General features: G+C 40.1%; 1 protein-coding gene and 1 long non-coding RNA gene across 6 annotated transcripts in view; one reads left to right on the top strand and one right to left on the bottom strand.

Annotated features, from left to right (window-relative positions):
* The window catches only part of LOC105677717 (microtubule-associated protein Jupiter), a 68,049-nt gene that overhangs the window by 15,956 nt on the left and 33,298 nt on the right, over positions 1-18,795 (bottom strand). For 2 of the 5 annotated variants that reach the window (XM_012376520.2, XM_012376524.2), the window contains exon 1: positions 9,496-9,836. The exons of 2 other annotated variants lie outside the window; for them this stretch is intronic. In XM_012376520.2, coding sequence (XP_012231943.1) covers positions 9,496-9,557 — 62 coding nt within the window. In that variant the 5' untranslated portion in view covers positions 9,558-9,836. Of the gene's footprint in view, positions 1-9,495; positions 9,837-18,795 lie in introns of those variants that run through there. One more of the 5 variants, XM_012376525.2, reaches the window with a different exon arrangement.
* On the top strand, positions 10,030-17,287 carry LOC136999482 (uncharacterized). Its single transcript, XR_010889879.1, has 2 exons — positions 10,030-10,232; positions 15,228-17,287. It is a non-coding gene; the product is annotated as an uncharacterized lncRNA (long non-coding RNA).

The following is an 18,795-nucleotide window of genomic DNA, read 5'->3' as shown; positions in this document are numbered from 1 at the left end:
CGGCCAGATCGCGAAATCTATGAGTAATTCCCCGTTCGCCGCGCACTCGCGAAGCTGCCAAAATTGATAGCCCCAGCAACATATCGTGCCTATAAAAACCCCGTGGATGCTCCGCAATCTACGTCGGGGTACGTGTCGTACATATTGCAAAACGTTCGCGCCTGCCAGCAGTTCATTAATCCCGATTACACGATCGGGATCGCGATCGATGGCCGGATCATTTATCGGAAGCGAATAAATTCCTGCGGTCAGCAGGATCTTCACATGATCACGATCTATCGGGTGTAAAGCATATCAGCCGCCGTCGGTTAGCGTTAAAAGCGATCGTTAGATCGATTCCCGATAATAGTGCCACGAGATACCTTTCCACCTGCAACACTTGTTGAGCAACGCGAATGCGGTATTTTTATCGAGCGGCATTTAACAGTTCTCATTAATAATGAATAACGCGAATAATTAATTAAAAGTCTATCTCGTGTAATTTTTCGATGTATATTTCGATTAGCATCTAAGAATACAAGATGTGTCCAATTTCGTAGCTGTGAATCTAAAATTCTATTAAAGCATCTCAAGATTAAGTAAAAATAAATATAATTGAAATCGCTCTCCTTTTTACTGCGGAAATTTTCTTCCAACTTTTCATAAGAAATATATTTTTATTAATATCGTAATAAACGCTTTGTTCTTTCATCAGTTTTCATAATTATGCAAATGACACGGTTAAAATTTACTGAAATTTACCGGCGTAGTTAGCAATTCCGAGAAATATCGCGCCACTCGATGAACAATGATTATGAGTGACGTAAATCGAATCGAAGATCGTTTCCTCGTCTAATCGCGCCTGATTAGGGACAACGATCTGCCGTCGCAAGTCGACAATGCAGCTAATAAAGATTACGTGGCCGATCACTGCGATTACGCGCGGGAGACACGTAAATAGATCGGATAATAGCGCGCCTAGACGATCGGCGGACTTAATAAGGAAGACTCGCCAGCCGTCGGACTTGAAGACTTTACGTAATGAATCGTGGACGCGCCTGTCGGGATCGGCTTGATGAGAAATTAACTAATTGGCCAATTACGCCTCTTTGCCGATCGGCCACGATAAACGATCGTCTTATTCGGTTCCGGAGAAATCGTCGATTTATCCTCTCCCGTCATCTTCCTGTGAGAGACTCGTCCGGTATTCCGCCGATACTCTCCGAGTGCTCGGAAGTTAACGAGCGGATAATAGTTTCGTGTCGACCGAGCCGGCTATCGAAATTCATTTTGACGTCGTTCGCTTTCAATGATTTTCCATTACGCGTGGATGGAAGAGAACGGCCGCAGAACGCGAGTAAAATTGCGGATTAGAGCGAAGAATATAAATCTGTATTCTCGCGATGAAAAGCGATCTCTTCTCTCGACTCGCCTCTCGAAACGAGCGCCACGCGATGGATCGATACGCTGAATTATCCACCTCTCGCGACATTTACGGCCGATTTTATATCGGGCGTTTCGCAAGCGCGTTTTATTTCGCGCAAAGCGAAAGTTCGCAGACGGAATGCGCTGTATCCGCGGTTCTACAGGGTGCTCCTGTACGTTTCAATCCTCGCGTGAAATCGAGATAACGAGGCACGCGCGAAAACTGTACACGGCTGGGATTATCTCATCCGAGAAGCATAATGACGTAACTTATGGAGTGCGGTATGATAAGTATAGGCTCGCTTTGTGTACAAACACACGTCATGTAATATCGGGTATGATATCGCCCGCGAAGGTGGCAATCCGGCCGCCTTGCACGGCGCATCCTATCACGCGGCCGATCTATCACGAGAATGGACTGTAATGTATGCGCGAGCGGAGTCAATGCTCTAGGTCAGTGGTTCTTAACCTGGAGTGCACGCACCCCAGCGACACACATTGTTTCTGGAGTACGAGACGTTATAGATTTCTACAAACATACATTTTTAATTACAAACTGTTTTTTTAAATCAGCAAATTGAACGATTGATTAGGAAATTCAAGTATAATCTTCATTTAAAACTTTGTTTATCTTACAACAGCATTAAAATCTTATTAAGAATTTTCAAAAAAAATTTTTTTTTTATTGCTCTTGGAAAATGCTGATACATTTTGAAAATCTAAGTGGACAGCAAAAAGGATTAAGCACCACTGCTCCAGCTAAAAGCACCCGATAAAACGAAGATATAATTCTAAAAGATACGGACACTAAACTCGTAAAATAATAAGTACACGTCAACCGGATCAGTTTATTCCACCTACGTAATCCACTTAGAAATTGCTGCAAGTAATTCAGTGGGAGACGTGAAGTCGGTGAAAAACATCAAATTATCATGTAAATAACTGAAGGTTAATTGAGACAATAGAAATTGCATAATTTAAAAAAAAACTGACATTTCCTAATTTAATTTAAATAAATCTTCCAATTTATTCAATTCTGCAAGTATAGATAAGAGACGCTAAATTTTCATTTATTTAATTTACCATTAAACTTATAATTTATTGTAAAATATTCATATTTACCATAAGCTAATAATATGATTATTGAGAGCACTTAAAGGTAATCAGGCGGTATCAGTCGGTAGCAATCGGAGACACGAGACACGTGTCTGCCTTTGCTATTCGTGACAAGTAGCTATGATCGAATCGCTTACCGCGCTCGAACGAGATTAGAGTCCGCGACGCGACTCTCTCTTCTCTCTTTTTCCTCTATCAGTTCTAACAATCCGCATCAAATTCCCGAGACTTTAATCGTCGCGGATGGTCACGTTACGTTTATCACGGCAGCAATTTACGCTAATGTCGATCGCCGAGTTCCGCTTTCGATTGAACCGCTGGAAAGCCATCGCGTGTATTTATACTCGATATAAAGCTGTCGCGAATGAAATACTTTGCATAGCGGCTGTAACATTTTACAAATACGCTTCGCCGTAATTGACGCGATCGGCGATAACTGCCAAGTGATAATAAAGTAACACTGTAGCGTAACTGGCAATTTCAACTCAAGTAAATCAAAAGCGCTTCTTTAGCAAAATATTTCTTAGATTGCACGACAATATAAAATTTTAATGATCTAAATTTTTCGATATTTATCTATTATTTAAATGCATGAGTATTTTAAATGCTTATTTAATTAATGTTATTAATCTTAAGTAATAATTACAAATTGAAAGAAATACAAAAAGACTAATTGCTGGTACTTCAACATTTTCTTGCATTCTCGCATTCGCAAACGTTTCACATTCAACGCAATACGTCCACATGATTTCAAAGGAAATTGCTGGGCCGGAAAGGACCAGCTGGAAAGGGTTAAAGACGAGACGAGGCATTTCATTGTCGGGGCTTCCAGCGTATCATGTACGCGGAATCCGTCTTTTCGCGAAGCCCCAACGGGAGTCCGTGCTCGTGAGGGGGAGAACAGAAGCAACCCTTTCGCATCGCGGGGGATGAGTAATCTTATATTCTCGATGGCGAATGTCGCGTCGACGAAGGGCTGGTCGCACATCTCGTAACGCGATATATTTTCGATTATACATGCGCTTATGAAGCGCACACGAGAAAGCAGCTCGTTTTACACAGACGCAGGAAATTGACGAGAGGATCGCGTGTGAGCGTTTCACGGTGGTGGGCTTAAGTGTCGCCGTTCGAGAAATCGTTTGTCGCTTTCCGTTTTGGCCAACATTCGTCGACATTACTCGGAACTGCTAATGCACCGCTGCACGCGAGATTATATTTTGATGCGGGATACATTGAACTGCGAAAAGATTATCGGCAAATTTTTTTTTATTACACACGTACTGCGCTTGAGTTTACTCGTGCGGTATTTTAATCTATGCAGTACTTTTATGCAATATCATACTAAATAGTCTAGTCGCGTGTATCAAATGTCCGCAATTTTCTTGTTTACAGCTATTGATTTTTGCGGGCGCGATTCTTTTTATAATCGACATTAAATATTCTAATTACAAATAATTCAAAGATATTCAAGCATTCGTAAATGAAAACTTTGTGATACTAAATAATGATAGACTTTACTTCGATCTTCCTCGATTATTGTTAGACTCTGTGAAATATTAAGTTATTTCCTAATTAAGTGGACTAATGAGAAATAATCGTAATGATCAGCAAACAATGGTAGATATAAAATGAACATGAGATTTTGGAATTCATCAAAAAAACACAGCTCGACCCACACGATGATCTACGTCGCGGCTCATTACCCTCGTTAGAGGGGCTCGTTAAGCAGTCTAATCGCTGATTGATAATTACATGTGAATTAGACCCCGCCCCGTTTAAAGCATCCTCTACAATGAAATTGACATTGGTTCCCTATTTAATTCCTGTCGTCCTAAATGACGCGAATTGCCGGATTAATTGCGCTAATGCTTTGTAGCAAGGTTTTTTTTAACCAACACACACGTAACAATCACACGCAATGGTCACATGCTTATCTCCGTAGTATAAATTAACATAATAATTCGTGTTCCGAAATGAGGCCACGTTATCCTACTAGTTTTAAAATTTTTTAATGTATAGTTAAAATAAATTATGTAAATTTAGGTGGTCATTTTTTAATCTAATAATTAATATTCCTATGACATCGCCTACATCACACTGTCAGTTCGAAACTATTGTAATAATTAAAGAAATTTGTCCCCATAAAAACTAATTGTAAAAAGTTATAATTATCGCAGTATATCAGTTTAAAAATTCTTACTGTTTTTTTGTAAAGAAAATTTTTGGTCACTATAGTCATGTCTTTATTTTGTATTTGTGATAACAATAAAAATAATAAAAATGTACGATATTATTCAAGTTACAATAATTTGACGGATATCTGCAATATCATTAATCCTGAAACAATGCCAGCAAATTCACTACTGCCTTTGTCTCGGCTCTATAACGATCCTCTGTATTTAGGTTAGAATCACGCTGTTATCATATTCCGCATTATAAAATTCCTCGCGCGGCAAAAATTCCAGAAAGCTTAATTACAAAAGCGACGTCATGCAAAGACTTGAGCGCTGGCGAGAGATTTTTCTACTTCGAAATTGCGATCGATCTTGCGTGGTGACTCGATATTACATGACGGAACAGAATTGGCGATTTTTCAAGTATCTCGCGCACGTCGAACAGGTTACAAAGAAACTCCTCGATCGTAACCCAAGAATCGGCCTGTTTATCACCCGAAGACAAAGCCGCCACTGTATCGAGCCGCTATAGAGAAAGCATTGTAACGGGAGCATCTCGATGGCGAAGGAGCACGCATCAATGCTCATCTTCCTGACCGATCGATAAATATCGGTCTCGATCGAGATGATACTGCATGCTCGTAACAAGCATCATCCGGTTAAATCGAATACAGGTGCACGCGCAAGAATGTAATTTGCTGTCATTAGGAGAAATCGGAAATTGATGCACGCCTCGGGCTATGCATTTCATTTGCACTTTGACTTTTAACCCGCATTTGATCCCTTTCTAAAATTCTCGGTCACCGTTATATTTTATAGCGCAACTTTTCGATCCTTAATCAAATTTTTTAATCACGTAATCTGTACTATTTTTTTTTTTTTTTTTTTTTTTTTTACATTAAATACATATTTTGGGTGCAAGAAATTGAGATTCAATTGTTAATTAAAATTTCCTGAAGCCAGATAAAGAATAGGTTTTTGTTATTTATTTTTGTGCTGCAAAAGCCTAGTTGATATTAATCTCAATTAATCTCACTCAATCGTACAGATTCTATGTACGGTAAAAAATATGTGTATCAAGTTTCAGAGAGATGTAATCAGTTTAATCAAAAGCCAGCGAAGCTAACTTCTCATGACAGTCATGAATTAGTTCGCGATATAAAGTTAGCACTGTACAACATGTGTCTTGCACGAACGGCGAATCCGCTTGAATGGCAGCGCAATAACTTCCACGGAATTCCCATTCAGAACACACTGGGCTATTAAACTCGTCTAGAGTCTCCTGGACTAATCTCGCACGCCGATCAGAGAGTTGCGATTAATTCAAGCGCCGTCACGAAGTCATTATCAACCTGCCGGCCTGCGAGACGAATTCCGCGACATTCTTGGTTTTTCGTCGCGAGACGAATACAAAGCAGCGGCACGAGCAGACGCGGGCAGCTTTTCGGGATTAACGCGGAGGACGGAAAGCGGCAAACCACCCGTTATTTGTCGAACAATCAACGTCCTTAACCGCAGTACTTTTGACAGTGCGAGCAAGATCGAGCACGAAAAATCATGACGACGGCAATTAAGCATGGCGCGGTGACATCCGCGTAATTATACGTCGCTCGTGGCGTACAGCTAACACGTCAATTAATGCGAGGGCGTTGACCACGATTTTAACGAGGCTCAATTGCATAAATCTTTCGCCCGGTGCGGTCCTTTACATTCGCGAGGATTCTCCTTCAAATTGAGTTACGGCGCTCGTGCCACGCGTGCGGCCGTCGTCAGGTCAATGGACACCCACGAGGAAGCTACTCCCGTCAATTAGTAATCCTAGGGAATCCATAGTCAATTGTGCGCCAAATGATTAACCCGTCGCATCGAAACATGTAATTTATCACAAGCGTGACATCAAAATCGATCGCGAATCAGTTAAAAAAAAATTCTTGAAACAAAATGCCGCGAGATTTATTCGCTGTAACGTTTTAATTGCAAAGCGCTGTCGTGACTAGACAAAGTGAGACTTTCTGATAGAAAGTATTGAGTTGTTTTTATCTCCAATTAGCGAGAATATTTTGAAATTGCGGGGATATTCATGTCAATGTAAAGAGTTGCGCGCGAGATTTATCAATTGATTAATTCTCTATAATCTATCTTTTCTAAGATGTCATTAAAAAGTGCCGGGAAATAAGAGGATTAAAGGCAGATTGCCACACTTTTCGCGTACCTATACATACACTACGCTTGATAAGACACGAAACAGTCACGCTTTCTAAATCTGCCTGCTGCTGATGCTCCTTTATTCCTCTCGATACAGCTCTTAATTAATAGTACGCGCAATCGTTTTAACCGCTATAAGCGAAAAGTGATTAGATTACTCGCTGTAATAAGTGAAAAGATGGTACTAATTGAATAAGGATAAAAAATCCTCGGAAAAACACAGACTTTCCCACATTGTGCATCTAAGTAATAATTATAGACATCTACTGAAAGAATACAGAGGATGTAAATGTACGCTGAATAATAAACGTAAATTATCTGAAGAAACCTGCGTGTCCGTTTTATTTATAAATTCGTAGAATTTTTAAACGATACCTTCCTTTTCCTGCAATTATTTACAATCGCATGATATTGTAACCTTTTGTTTTCGCTGCGCTATCTGTATTCCTCGAAGGAAGTGGTGTTTCCTGAGAAAGGTATCCTGATAATGTTTATCGCAGCAGGAATTTCCCAAGATAAAGCCGACTAAAATGTAATGTATGCAACAAAACAATCTAAACATCTGTTTTCATAATTCATGCAATAATAAAAATGATCCTTTCTATTCAAGAAATTACAATTGACAAAAGGAGTCTACAAAGATGCTTTCAAATCAATACGATTCATCGGCCGTTTAAAGCATTCATAACCCGTTCAATAGATATCTCTTACTATCTCTGGAAATAAATATTTTACCGGCCACGGTTCTCCGGTTCACGCTGCAGAAATGTCAACGAATCGTTAGCGAAGCGCAGCATCCCGCGTGCACTGCCGGGGATGACTCGCTGTAAATCGATCGGACCTGTCACGGTCGGCGGACGGAACAACCGCACGTTCCGCTATTCTTGCGTTTTCCGCGAGCTTATGAATAATCGGTTCAAATGCTGTCCGTCTCGCGCTCGGAAAGAAACACCTGCATCTCGCCCACGATCTCCAGCATCCATTACTACGTCTCTCGCAATTAACACAAAGCCCGGCTAAGGCTCTAAATCTTGCGCAACCGAGAGAGGAAGAGAACTGGCGCACGTCGAGACGTGCATTGGGAAATCTTTATTACCATTCTGACACGCGCACCTTGAAAAACCTTCACCGCAGACGCAATTTCAACCTTCGTGTGTGTTACATAAGTTTGGGTAATGACACTTAATTGTGTTATAATAAAGTCGGCTGGAGCCTCAGAAAATAAGTAAATAATGACGAAACAAAATTATGTCAAGAAAAAAAATAAAACAATTTTAAATAATCGCAAAGGAATCGTTTCAAAATTAATATAAAATAATAATCACGCACATAATTTCACAAGCTACAAATTCAAGAAATGTGTTTCTATTGACGTGACCATAGAGTCGAACATCCACGGTGAAGTTTGTCCCCCAAAGCTTCTAAATCTCACGCTAATCCTCTCCGGTAACCGCGAGAATCAATACAAAGCATGGAAATCCGGATAATGACACGTCGCCGAGCACATTCGTGCGATTCGCATCGAATGACGTCGCACGAGAGCTTCGCAAAAGCGCATAAAAGGCAACGCGGGGATTCCGAGCCGCTTAAATGCGGCGTCAGGGAATAAACATCCCCCTGCTTTAATAGCACCGTCTGTCGGATCGATGCTGAGAAGCTGCAACGTATAGTGGATGCACCGACAAACATCCGTAGTTAAACTTAAAGTAGGAGTCCAATTTTCTTTGCTAAATATAAGTGTTACTTCCCTAGTGTCAATTTTTATGTATGTGCTTTCTATATTCTAATTTTTCAAAACTTTATACTATAAAATTACAAACATAATCGTGTAAACGGATATTTATCTTTCTCGATGACTTTAGTTTTGTTGTGGCTTAGAATTTGTCCAACATAATTCGAGATTATTAAAATATCGTTAAAGTAAGATCGTCAGCAGTTGATTGTAATAAACATTTTTAACTCTTTTATGACCAACTTGCGTGCTTTACGCATGGATTGTGTTTCGGAAATAGAATGTATGCTAAGTGAGTAATTTTGTCTTCCTTTTCTTAAAAAATATTATGTGATATGTATTTTATTGAAATCTGAGTAAGAGAAAATTTGTCAAATAACAATTGTAAGCAGAAAAGTTATGGAGTAAAACATATATGTATAAAAGAATTAATACGTATTTACGTGACAGTTCAAAATAGTCATCCATAGATTGTCATTCGTGAAACACGCAACCGTATCATTTTACATAAACACACTCGCCGACACGTAAGATTCGGTTTTCACTGACGGCTGATCATTCGTCGGTGCATCTACCCCAAGTCAAACACGACGAACTATCGATTGGTCGCCCTGACATTCCTCTCCTTCACGAGTACGTGATGAAACCTCAAATTCATGAAAAGTCAATGGCAACCCCTCCCCGCCCCCAGCACTCATACGTCAAAAAGCTGGAGAATAAAAATTCGACGCGCAATGTTCGGCCGGAAATGTCACCCGTGGCAAGTCCGCAGTGCGGTACGCGCTCTCTCTCTCTCTCTCTCTCTCTCCGCCTCTCCTCTCTTACTCTCTCTTTCTCTCGCACCATCATCATCATCGTGGTTACCTCTTCTTTCCGTATCCGACATTGTCGAGCTCGACGTGCCTGTACGTCGCGTAGGTGGCCATGACAATCCCCCGGGACCCGAGCGCGGACAGCCCGACGAACAAGAAGGTGTCTCTGCGCGACCTCGCGGAAGCCGGCTCTCTCCGGTAGCGGTGGTCACCCCTTCCTCAGGGTGCGGACGCAAACGCAAAACCCGAACGGACGGATCTCTCCCTTCACGCTCTGCACGAACGTTTCTAGATCTTCCGCGGCTCAGATGATCGCGGTCTCGATTGCAGCTTGCGGCTTGTGCTTGCGGTGTCTGTGCCGCGAGTTCGGGCGAGAAACTGACGGTCGAACGAGGATCCGGCCGGTATATAACGCCTCCTCTACCGGCGCCTCGTGCCCGTCTTTCTCTCTCCCTCCCTCGCATTCGCTCTCCCTCTTCCCTTCTCTTTCTCTTTCTCTCGTTTGCTCGTCTCCCTTCCCTGCGGGAGCCACCGCCGCGATTCGCCATCTCCATTCGCGAGTACCCCGGCAGTGCCGTATGCACTTCCACCCCCGTCGCGCGGGACCGCGGCACCAGGAGGGACGGCGACGACGCCGACGCCGGCGTCGTGCATTCACCTCAATCAATACGCTCGGCGAACCAGAGACCGGGGCAAGAGGAGAGGAGCGCGGAGCCGGGAACGAGCGGGAGGATTTACCGGCGCGTAGGCATCGTTCGTTGCACATGCACCGCTGCTGCACGTGCGGAGGTAATAAATGAGCGCGATTGGGACCGGAAGGGCCCAGAGAGGACGCGGAATCGCGTGCGGGGAATGGAAACGCTCGGCGGACCGCTTTTAGACGTGCTTTTGTTTCACCGCGAGAAGGGTTAGGACTTTTTTTTTCGGAGGTAAACAATGTGCGAGTTTACAGTGCACGGTGGATCGATGGTGAATGGGGAGAGATGGAAAGTAGACAGAGAAGAGTGTCAAGATTTCGTGCGAGGTGAAGCGACGTGTGCTCAACGATATTTGAGAATTTTATTTTCCAGGAAATTTGTAAACTCTTTCATGACGCAAAAATATTCAAAAACTCTAAATTCTTTAAGCAAACTATTCTTATTAAATTTATATTACAATTATATTCAAGTATTATTGCAATTTTTGCAAAAATAACGCAATTTTATTTTATTCACATTTTTGTGATAAACACGAGTTCAGTGATTGAATACATTTCATGTTATCAATCGATACGATCGACTTTTTCAATATTTAGTTTGTATTATACGAGCTATGCAATGACAGCGAAAGATTAATACCTTCGGCATTTTTTTACCGAGTAAAACTCATAAATGCTATCAAAAGACGCTTTATTTATCGAGACACTGTGTCACAGACAAGCCGATGTGCAAACAGAACACGACAGATGTAACAAACGTCGCCTTTCGCATGATTCCATGGTCAATAAAACATAAAGCCGGCAAATAGATTATGTTTCATCGCTTCATGCTTTCTTGAGGCGTTTCTAGAAGCGGCTATGGCCCGAAGATCGTCATGATGGATAAATTGCTGATAGCATGTCGCGTGTCACCCGTACATGCAATTAAAAATTTAATACTCGAGTACAGAGAAGAAGAGCAACGACTACATAAGAATAATAACGATCATATCGACTGATCTAATCGATAAACATTCTAAACGCCAAATAATTCAGATGCTTATAATCATATCGTTTAAAGATCTTTCAAAATTGCTCTCTATCGTCAATTATTAAATTAACCATATCATTAATAACTATGTGTACCGCAAGAGTTGCAAAAAGATTCACAAAAAAATAACAGTCGTCGTCGCTAACCACACACTTCAATCTCTGTCTCGTAGAAAATACTATAGGTATTATATTTCCGCGAGATGTTATACAATGGACAGATATAATTACACGTTGCAATTCTATAGCGCGTGGGTGATCGCTGAAAAAAACTGACGTCACGTATCTCCACTTTTGCATCTCCGCGCCGTCAGCTCCTTCGTCGAGAAATCTCATTTTCTTAACCCAAAAGGGACACGCGCCACTTCATTATCTCATCGTTTGCATGTGTAGCGCTCGCGTTTCCGTAAACAGTGTCCATATTTTCAATTTCCTAGGCAAACTTTCGCAAAGCCGATTTAGGGATGAACCGCGAACGACGAAACACGAGACGCGAGAACGGCTTCCGTATGGCGAGTATTTCGGGGGTTTCGTCGACTGCACCCTTCGGAAAGGGCTCGAGGGGGTTGGACCGATCCGCGCGTCACGATGGGGTGTCCTTAGGGGACACCCGTCTCTCGACCCTAAACGCTCTTTGCGTAATTGACCGATTAAATCGTCGTTGTCCCTTTACGACGGATGATAGACGCATCGGGTTACTGGGAATTGAGCGCCGGCGACGAGCCGGCGTTTCGCCCTGTCTGGTAATTTTATCACGCTCCGATACGCGCACATTTGACGTAATGAGACGGATTTTACGCGCGTGCGGGTCAAGTTGTATGAAATTGTTCAAACTTGAACGAATTGCGCGCAAATATACTTTCTCGGATCTTCGTGATTACAATTAAACGAATGTGAATAATTAAAAAAAAAAAATAGTAGAAAGAAATTTATGAGTATTAAATAATGAATTAATTATTAAAAAAGGTCATCATTATTTCCTCGTCATGATTGTCGTTAAGAAAATGTAATTTGGATAATTACGCACAAATTACGGAAAATTTAGAAAAATAATATGTTATTTGCGCTCGTGAAGATCTTATCTTTAAGGATCAAAAACATGGAAAGTCACGTTTGAAAATTTTTTCATTAATGCAGTCGATGCACCGCGTGATAACACACGAAACCCGTTTCGCTGGCGGCACACGTATGCGCCAACTGCAACGCGCTCATTGTCGTCTCTACGTGCTTCTTAAAGTAAGTTTAGTCGTCGGACTTTATGTTACTGGTCCGCACATTGTTAGGCAAACGCCGTGGCATTTATACTACACACCGGTATCCTAAAAATACCAGTACAGTTTTAACCATGCATGGAAAAATCACAATTTCCGCAACATCGATAATTTCATTCTTGAAAATTGAAAGCGGTGAAAAATTATTAGAAACGAAAATTGATAAATTCATCGTGCATTTTAGTCTTCAATTTGATTTTAATTATAAAAGATACTTGAGTTAAATACTTTTTTATAAACGACACTTGAACAACTTATCGTAAAAAAATACTTAATTTCAATCACTCAGTGGAATATATTTTTTAGGACATCCTGTACAAGTGTACAGCAGAGAATCTGTGCCTTTGTCTCATATCTGGGGCAAGTGTTGCCGGGGGGTGAGAAAGAGCCGGTGGCGTATCTCGAAACCTTTTTACGTCGGTTTCTTCGCCGAGTTCTGCATGCGTTATATATCTTAACGCAAAAGCCGCGATTCCACACATTCGTTGACTCGAGGTATATCTTTCACGACATAAATACGACCTATTTGTACGCGAAGAACCCGTTAATTATACCGAGAAAGTTCAATTAGTGACTTTTAAATTCACAAATCGAGAAAGTTCCCGCTTAATCGTTTTTTCCTCTTTCAAACGTTTCCTCTTTCTATGGGACATTTAATATAAAAAAAAGACTCAAGCGCATTGTGCACAAGCATTTATCCACAATCGCAACAAACAGTACCGGAGATAATTGTGCGTGTTCCAGCCGGCATTTCGCTGAGCAACGCCGAATTGCACGTTTACCGCGCGCACCGAGCGTTTGCGTGGCCAACCTTATTTCCGCCGGGCGATAAAGAATATACCGAGACCAAGCCTTGTTGAATCCGAACGAGCGTACTCGTAGATCTTACACGTAACGTATACACAGATGTAGTGCCTCCGTTAAACAACATTTCCTGTGCCACCGAGAGCGGAAGTTTTCGTAAATGCATCGCCAGGGAATTCACTTCTTCTGTTTGGCGAATTATCGACCAGCTTACTCAAGCCCAACAAGCTCTCCGATCATTTCCGTCAGACTTAAGAGGCACTCAGACATAAACTCTACCATTGTGACTTTTAAATATAAAAAACTGGATTTAGTATATCTAGCGTATTTTTTTAATAATCAAAATCGTTTGTAAATATTTCTAGATGTTGACTTTATTGTATTCGTAATTTTTTAAATAAAAATTATACTAAATTTATTGCAAAATTTTTGTAAAAACGATATCGGAACTCTTTGATATGCATTCATAACAAAAGATTATGTCAGAGAGAGAAATATTCCAATTTATGACGACAAAAAGTTAATCCGATAATTGAAAAATTGAATTTAGATTCATTTTCTTACAAAATTTCCAGTATAGCTGTACAAATTTGGATGCAGAATTCAAGCGGTTCTTCAATTATAATTTATTTTCATTATCAGATTAAGCGCGCCTGAAAATTCATCCGCGAGAAGTCAATTATTCCGAAAGTTCGTTTACTGACGGCAGGCCCTTAGAGAGTTTATGGATGAAACTCGAGAGCTCTTGGAACACGTTCCGAAAGTAGACTGTATGCATTTCATGACTAAATATCTATTCGATGTGACTGATCGATCGCGAGATATTGAACGATAGTGTTGGCGCATTTTAAATAACTCATATTAATTTTTCAGGTATAATAAACATATCCTACAGAAATTTTATTTTAACTAATTCGAAAAATTGAAGCCAATTGTAAACATATTTTCAGAAATAAAAAATGGAATGAATAAATCACTATTTAAATAAGTAGAAAGAACAGTGAGAATAAATAAGGTAATAACATTTTTTAAACTAAGAAAATCACTATTTGCAATTCATGAAATATGCTTATCAATACTCGACATGTGTATTGTATGCACATGTGCAACCGACGCAAAATTCTCTTTTCCCGTGAAACAGCAACGCGGTTATACACGCGGTTTCCGTTTCGAGCGGACGCACAGAGTCGGTGTACTACACACGCGAGATGAGTGCATCGCGCGGCAAAAGGAATGCAAGAGCCCACGAAACTAAAATACAGCGGGCTAACATTAGACGGACGCTAGGCATCCGCGATATTTTATTTTTACGATTATGTTGCACCGAAAGGAGTCTGGAGCGTAAGAGGAGCGATGTTTCGGGACACGACTGACGTGACGAAAGACTATTAACCCCGGAAGAGAAACAGACCACAAAGAAATTTTGTTTCGTTCCGGAAGAATAAATCCGCCGAGCACGGACCGAGTACAGCGCCCCGTGCAAAATTACAAATAAGAAGTGATTAATTTAGCTAATTAGCTAAATAAATTTAATTCGCGAAGCAAATGTATTATATTCTGAAGAGTTAGCGATATATCACGATAAAACATAACTGTCTGTATACGTTTAACTATGAATATTTTAATATAAAATATTGCTTAAACTCTTTAGCGATCATATTACATTATAGAGATACAATATCTATACTATATTTCATACATACGAATAATTTAATGAAACTTTTGCAGTATATATGAATTCTACCTTTGCAGAATTTTAACTTCATCTTTTATCTCTTTTTTGGGAAAAAGATACATAAATAATTAAAGCTGTTGATTTCAATGTAATAATTTCTTTTTTCCTACTTTATATGCTTTTAGACACTTTATATAATAAAAGAAAATACTTAACATTATAACCAAAAACTTTTTTAAATTTGAAAAAGAAATAAGAAAGAAAAGTATTTTATCAATTGTTTTTTTCTTCTTCTTTTATGTTATCAGATCTCAGGGGTTAAATTTAGCTAACTCTTAGACTCCTAATTAAGTCACTTCGAATGGGATATAAAGATTTTCCTGATAAACATCCACTACGCAGCGCGAATGAAAAACGCAAGCCAAGGACGGCAAATCCGCAGACAGTGACGATCTATAAGCGTCGTTGTTTCAAGAGACCACCGGGAAGAATCGGTCCAAAGGCGGCCTTCGTGATGCTTCAGTGGAGCGAATGAGCATTGGGCAATCGAATCCGCCCGTAAATTGCGTCGCAGAGTGAGGAACGATCTTGCGTCAATGTCGATCGACGGAAGAAGAATCAGTCAATTTTGCAACGGACGATTAATAGCCGATCGACGACGACGACGACGACGATGACGACGTCGCCGATGCCGTGGCCGATGGCGCCGACACGCTCTTACGATCAGATCGCGAGAACGTTCCTCAGCATCGTATTGCCAATAAGCAAATGAGCGAAACGCCGGCGAGATACACGGTTCCGCATGAATCTTTGCGATAAGGTATTCGAGACTTTGTGTGTCGCAATAGGAGGTCATTAAAAAATAGATCAAGCAATGTCAATTTTGTGTCAAACATAAATTATATGTATTCAGGTTAAATAACGATGAAGTAGAAAATATCAATTCAATTGCCGACAAAATAATAAATAATTATGATATTTTAATAATAAATGTCTACTTATTCGATTCTATATAAATTATAAAAATTTGTGGACGTTTATAAAATAATTAATAATGCATTAAAAAATGGAAAACAGCAGTAAATCTTTTTTTCTGATTGATCTAATTCGGTTTATATAAATTTATAAAGATAAATTAATAAAAATAGAACCAAAAAATGTAAATTAAAAAAAATAAATGTAAATTTATACACACAATTAAAGATATTCATAATTAAGTAGACATTTATTATTAAAATAGTCATAATTATTTATTATTTTGTCGGTAATTGAATTGATTTTTCTATTTCATCGTTATTTAACCTAAGTACATATAATTTGACACAAAATTGACATTGCTTAATCTATTTTTTAATGACCTCCTATCGCGACACAATTAAAGATATTCAGTAAAATAGTCATAATCGATTTTTGAAGACATAAATAACATAAGATGTGTTTTGTCATCCTACCATGCAATAAATATTTTAATTGTTCGGCTTTTGATCGCTATAAAATATGGACATGTCGCATGGTTCATTCGTGTAATCTTGTTAAGTGATTTATAATGTTCTAGTAGCGCGTCGAAAAAATGCTGATCGATCTTACGATGTTAAGAAGTACCCATTAATCTTCTATCAAGTTACGATCCGATAGTAAATCGTGACAAACGTCTTGCGTGATCGATAAACCAGCAAATGTTACGTCGGAATTCCACTTGGATTTCGTTTAATCTCTCGAGATATTGTGCCAAATAAAAAAAATATATAAGTGGACAATACGATCTATCGATCAATAAACCTTCTAATCATGGAAAAGTGATTGCAGAGTCTTGACTCTTTATGAAAGAAACAGATAGGACAACCAGTTCTGACATTTCACGACGACCCGGAATTTTTTCCAATTTTTCAACTCGCTTTAAAATCTTGTTCAATCACGTTATCGGCTCCGTTATTTAATAGCCACTAATTTCACGTTCGATTTTTCCAGATCGCTTGCTCAAACGGCTCGCTCTCTAATGCTTATAAATTATTTCTCGAAATTACTTTTTTTATACCAAAAGTTGCAAAATAATTTATCTATAATATTAATACAGACAATTAAAAACACAATATTATATTGTTTTATTGAACTCTTCATGAATTAAAAAAAATAATATAAAACATTAATTGAATAATACGCAATAAATTAAGATAAAAATGTCTTGCCTGCGGTTTGCTCTTTATATCCCCGATTTCTCGGTGAAAGTCATTACGAATTATTGGTGTATCCGCGACGTGCCACTAGGCATATAGGCTGCGGTTCGATAATGACAAATAAATCTGAGCGTCGCGGCACCATTATCGCCTTCGTCGATTTAGCGTGACGGGACGAAATGCCATTACGGTATTGGCCGTGGCCACACGCAGAGAAAACGATAACCCATTCTCGGCTTTAATCCATCACGTTCGATGCGCCGACTCGTGCCACCTGAACCCTTCGCAGTTACGTTTAACCGGCGACTCGACTTTTACGGTTTTTCACGGACGGTTCCGCATTTCGGTATCCCGCGAAGATACGACCGCGCGGAAAAGTCGGGGCTCGCGAAACTGTGCATTCGCCTGCTCTGAAACGCGCGATTAGATTCCCAGAACGCAACGCGGAGAGCACGACGCCATATCGAATCCGCGGAAAATCTTCAACGAACGTTACATCTTGCGATTGTACACAAAGGTCGTTGAGAGTTAATTGAATTTCGTGCGATACGGGCGGAGAGAGCTTTCCGTAAGGAAAGCGCGCCTGAGCGTGCCGTTGCATTACGCGCCGTGACGAAGCGCCGTCATTTCGTTTGACGGCCGCGGTAAATCGCCGTTGTGGCCGAACGGTCCGGATAATGACCCATTTGGGATGCATCCGGAAGCATGTGGGAAACACAGGTTCTTTGACTAACGAACGATACCGCGATGAAAATCTTCCACGAGTTAATAATCGACGTTGATGGGCGTTGAAAATCGGAAAGAGGGAAATATTGATGCAAACGTCAGGTTTATATTTCATGTGAAATTTGTTAGCAGAATACATTATAAAGTAAAACGATTCTACGTAGTTATTAATATCTTTGATTGAGAATAATTTTTTGCAAAATATATAATTATGATATGGCGTATTAATTTTGTATACCAAAATAAATTGACTTTTTCGCATGTCATCACTCGTATTTAATAATATAGATCGATAAAATATAATTACTCTCTTTTCGATAGACCAATAAATAATTATAAATCTGGATCAACTGCAATCATCGCACAAGCTCCACTTTCACTGAAAATGTAGAACACACGCGGATTGAATTATGCGTGTATTAATGCAAAATAATAAAAGCTAAAAGTTCGTGATAAATTTTATCAATTTATATTCTCGAATGCAAACGACAGTGTACGAAAGAAGCCTTATTTCATACATTGCAAGAAGAAAATTCACATGATTTCTCGCTCGAAGAAAATAGGAGGCCTTAATAATAGAGGAACAAAATGAGCGCAAGGAACACGTGGTTTTTACCAGTCGGTTTCTTCCCCGCGACGATTTGCAGGTAACACGGGTACTTTTGTGCAGCGTTTTTTGCGACATCAACGGATAATAAGCTTCCTTATTAGAGCGCCGTGCATGGAATGTTCCACGTGTAGCCGGCACGTACGCTCCACGCCCCGTTCTCTTAACGGTTCCGCGATCTCGTCGATGACTATCGGCTCGTACGAAGCGAGGAACTTCCGGTCACCGTGAGAATCCGCGGCGCCGATAGAGAAGTCTTCGTGTCACTTCTACCCGCGCATTTCACTTTTCCTTCTTGTCCCGCACACTCATATCTCACGAATGATTTTGAAAGGCCGTGAAAACGTGGTTGCAAAAACATTGTACGAT

The sequence above is a fragment of the Linepithema humile genome, chromosome 4 (genome assembly GCF_040581485.1).
Source record: "Linepithema humile isolate Giens D197 chromosome 4, Lhum_UNIL_v1.0, whole genome shotgun sequence".
NCBI lineage: Eukaryota > Metazoa > Arthropoda > Insecta > Hymenoptera > Formicidae > Linepithema > Linepithema humile.
This window is presented reverse-complemented; position numbering and strand designations above follow the sequence as displayed.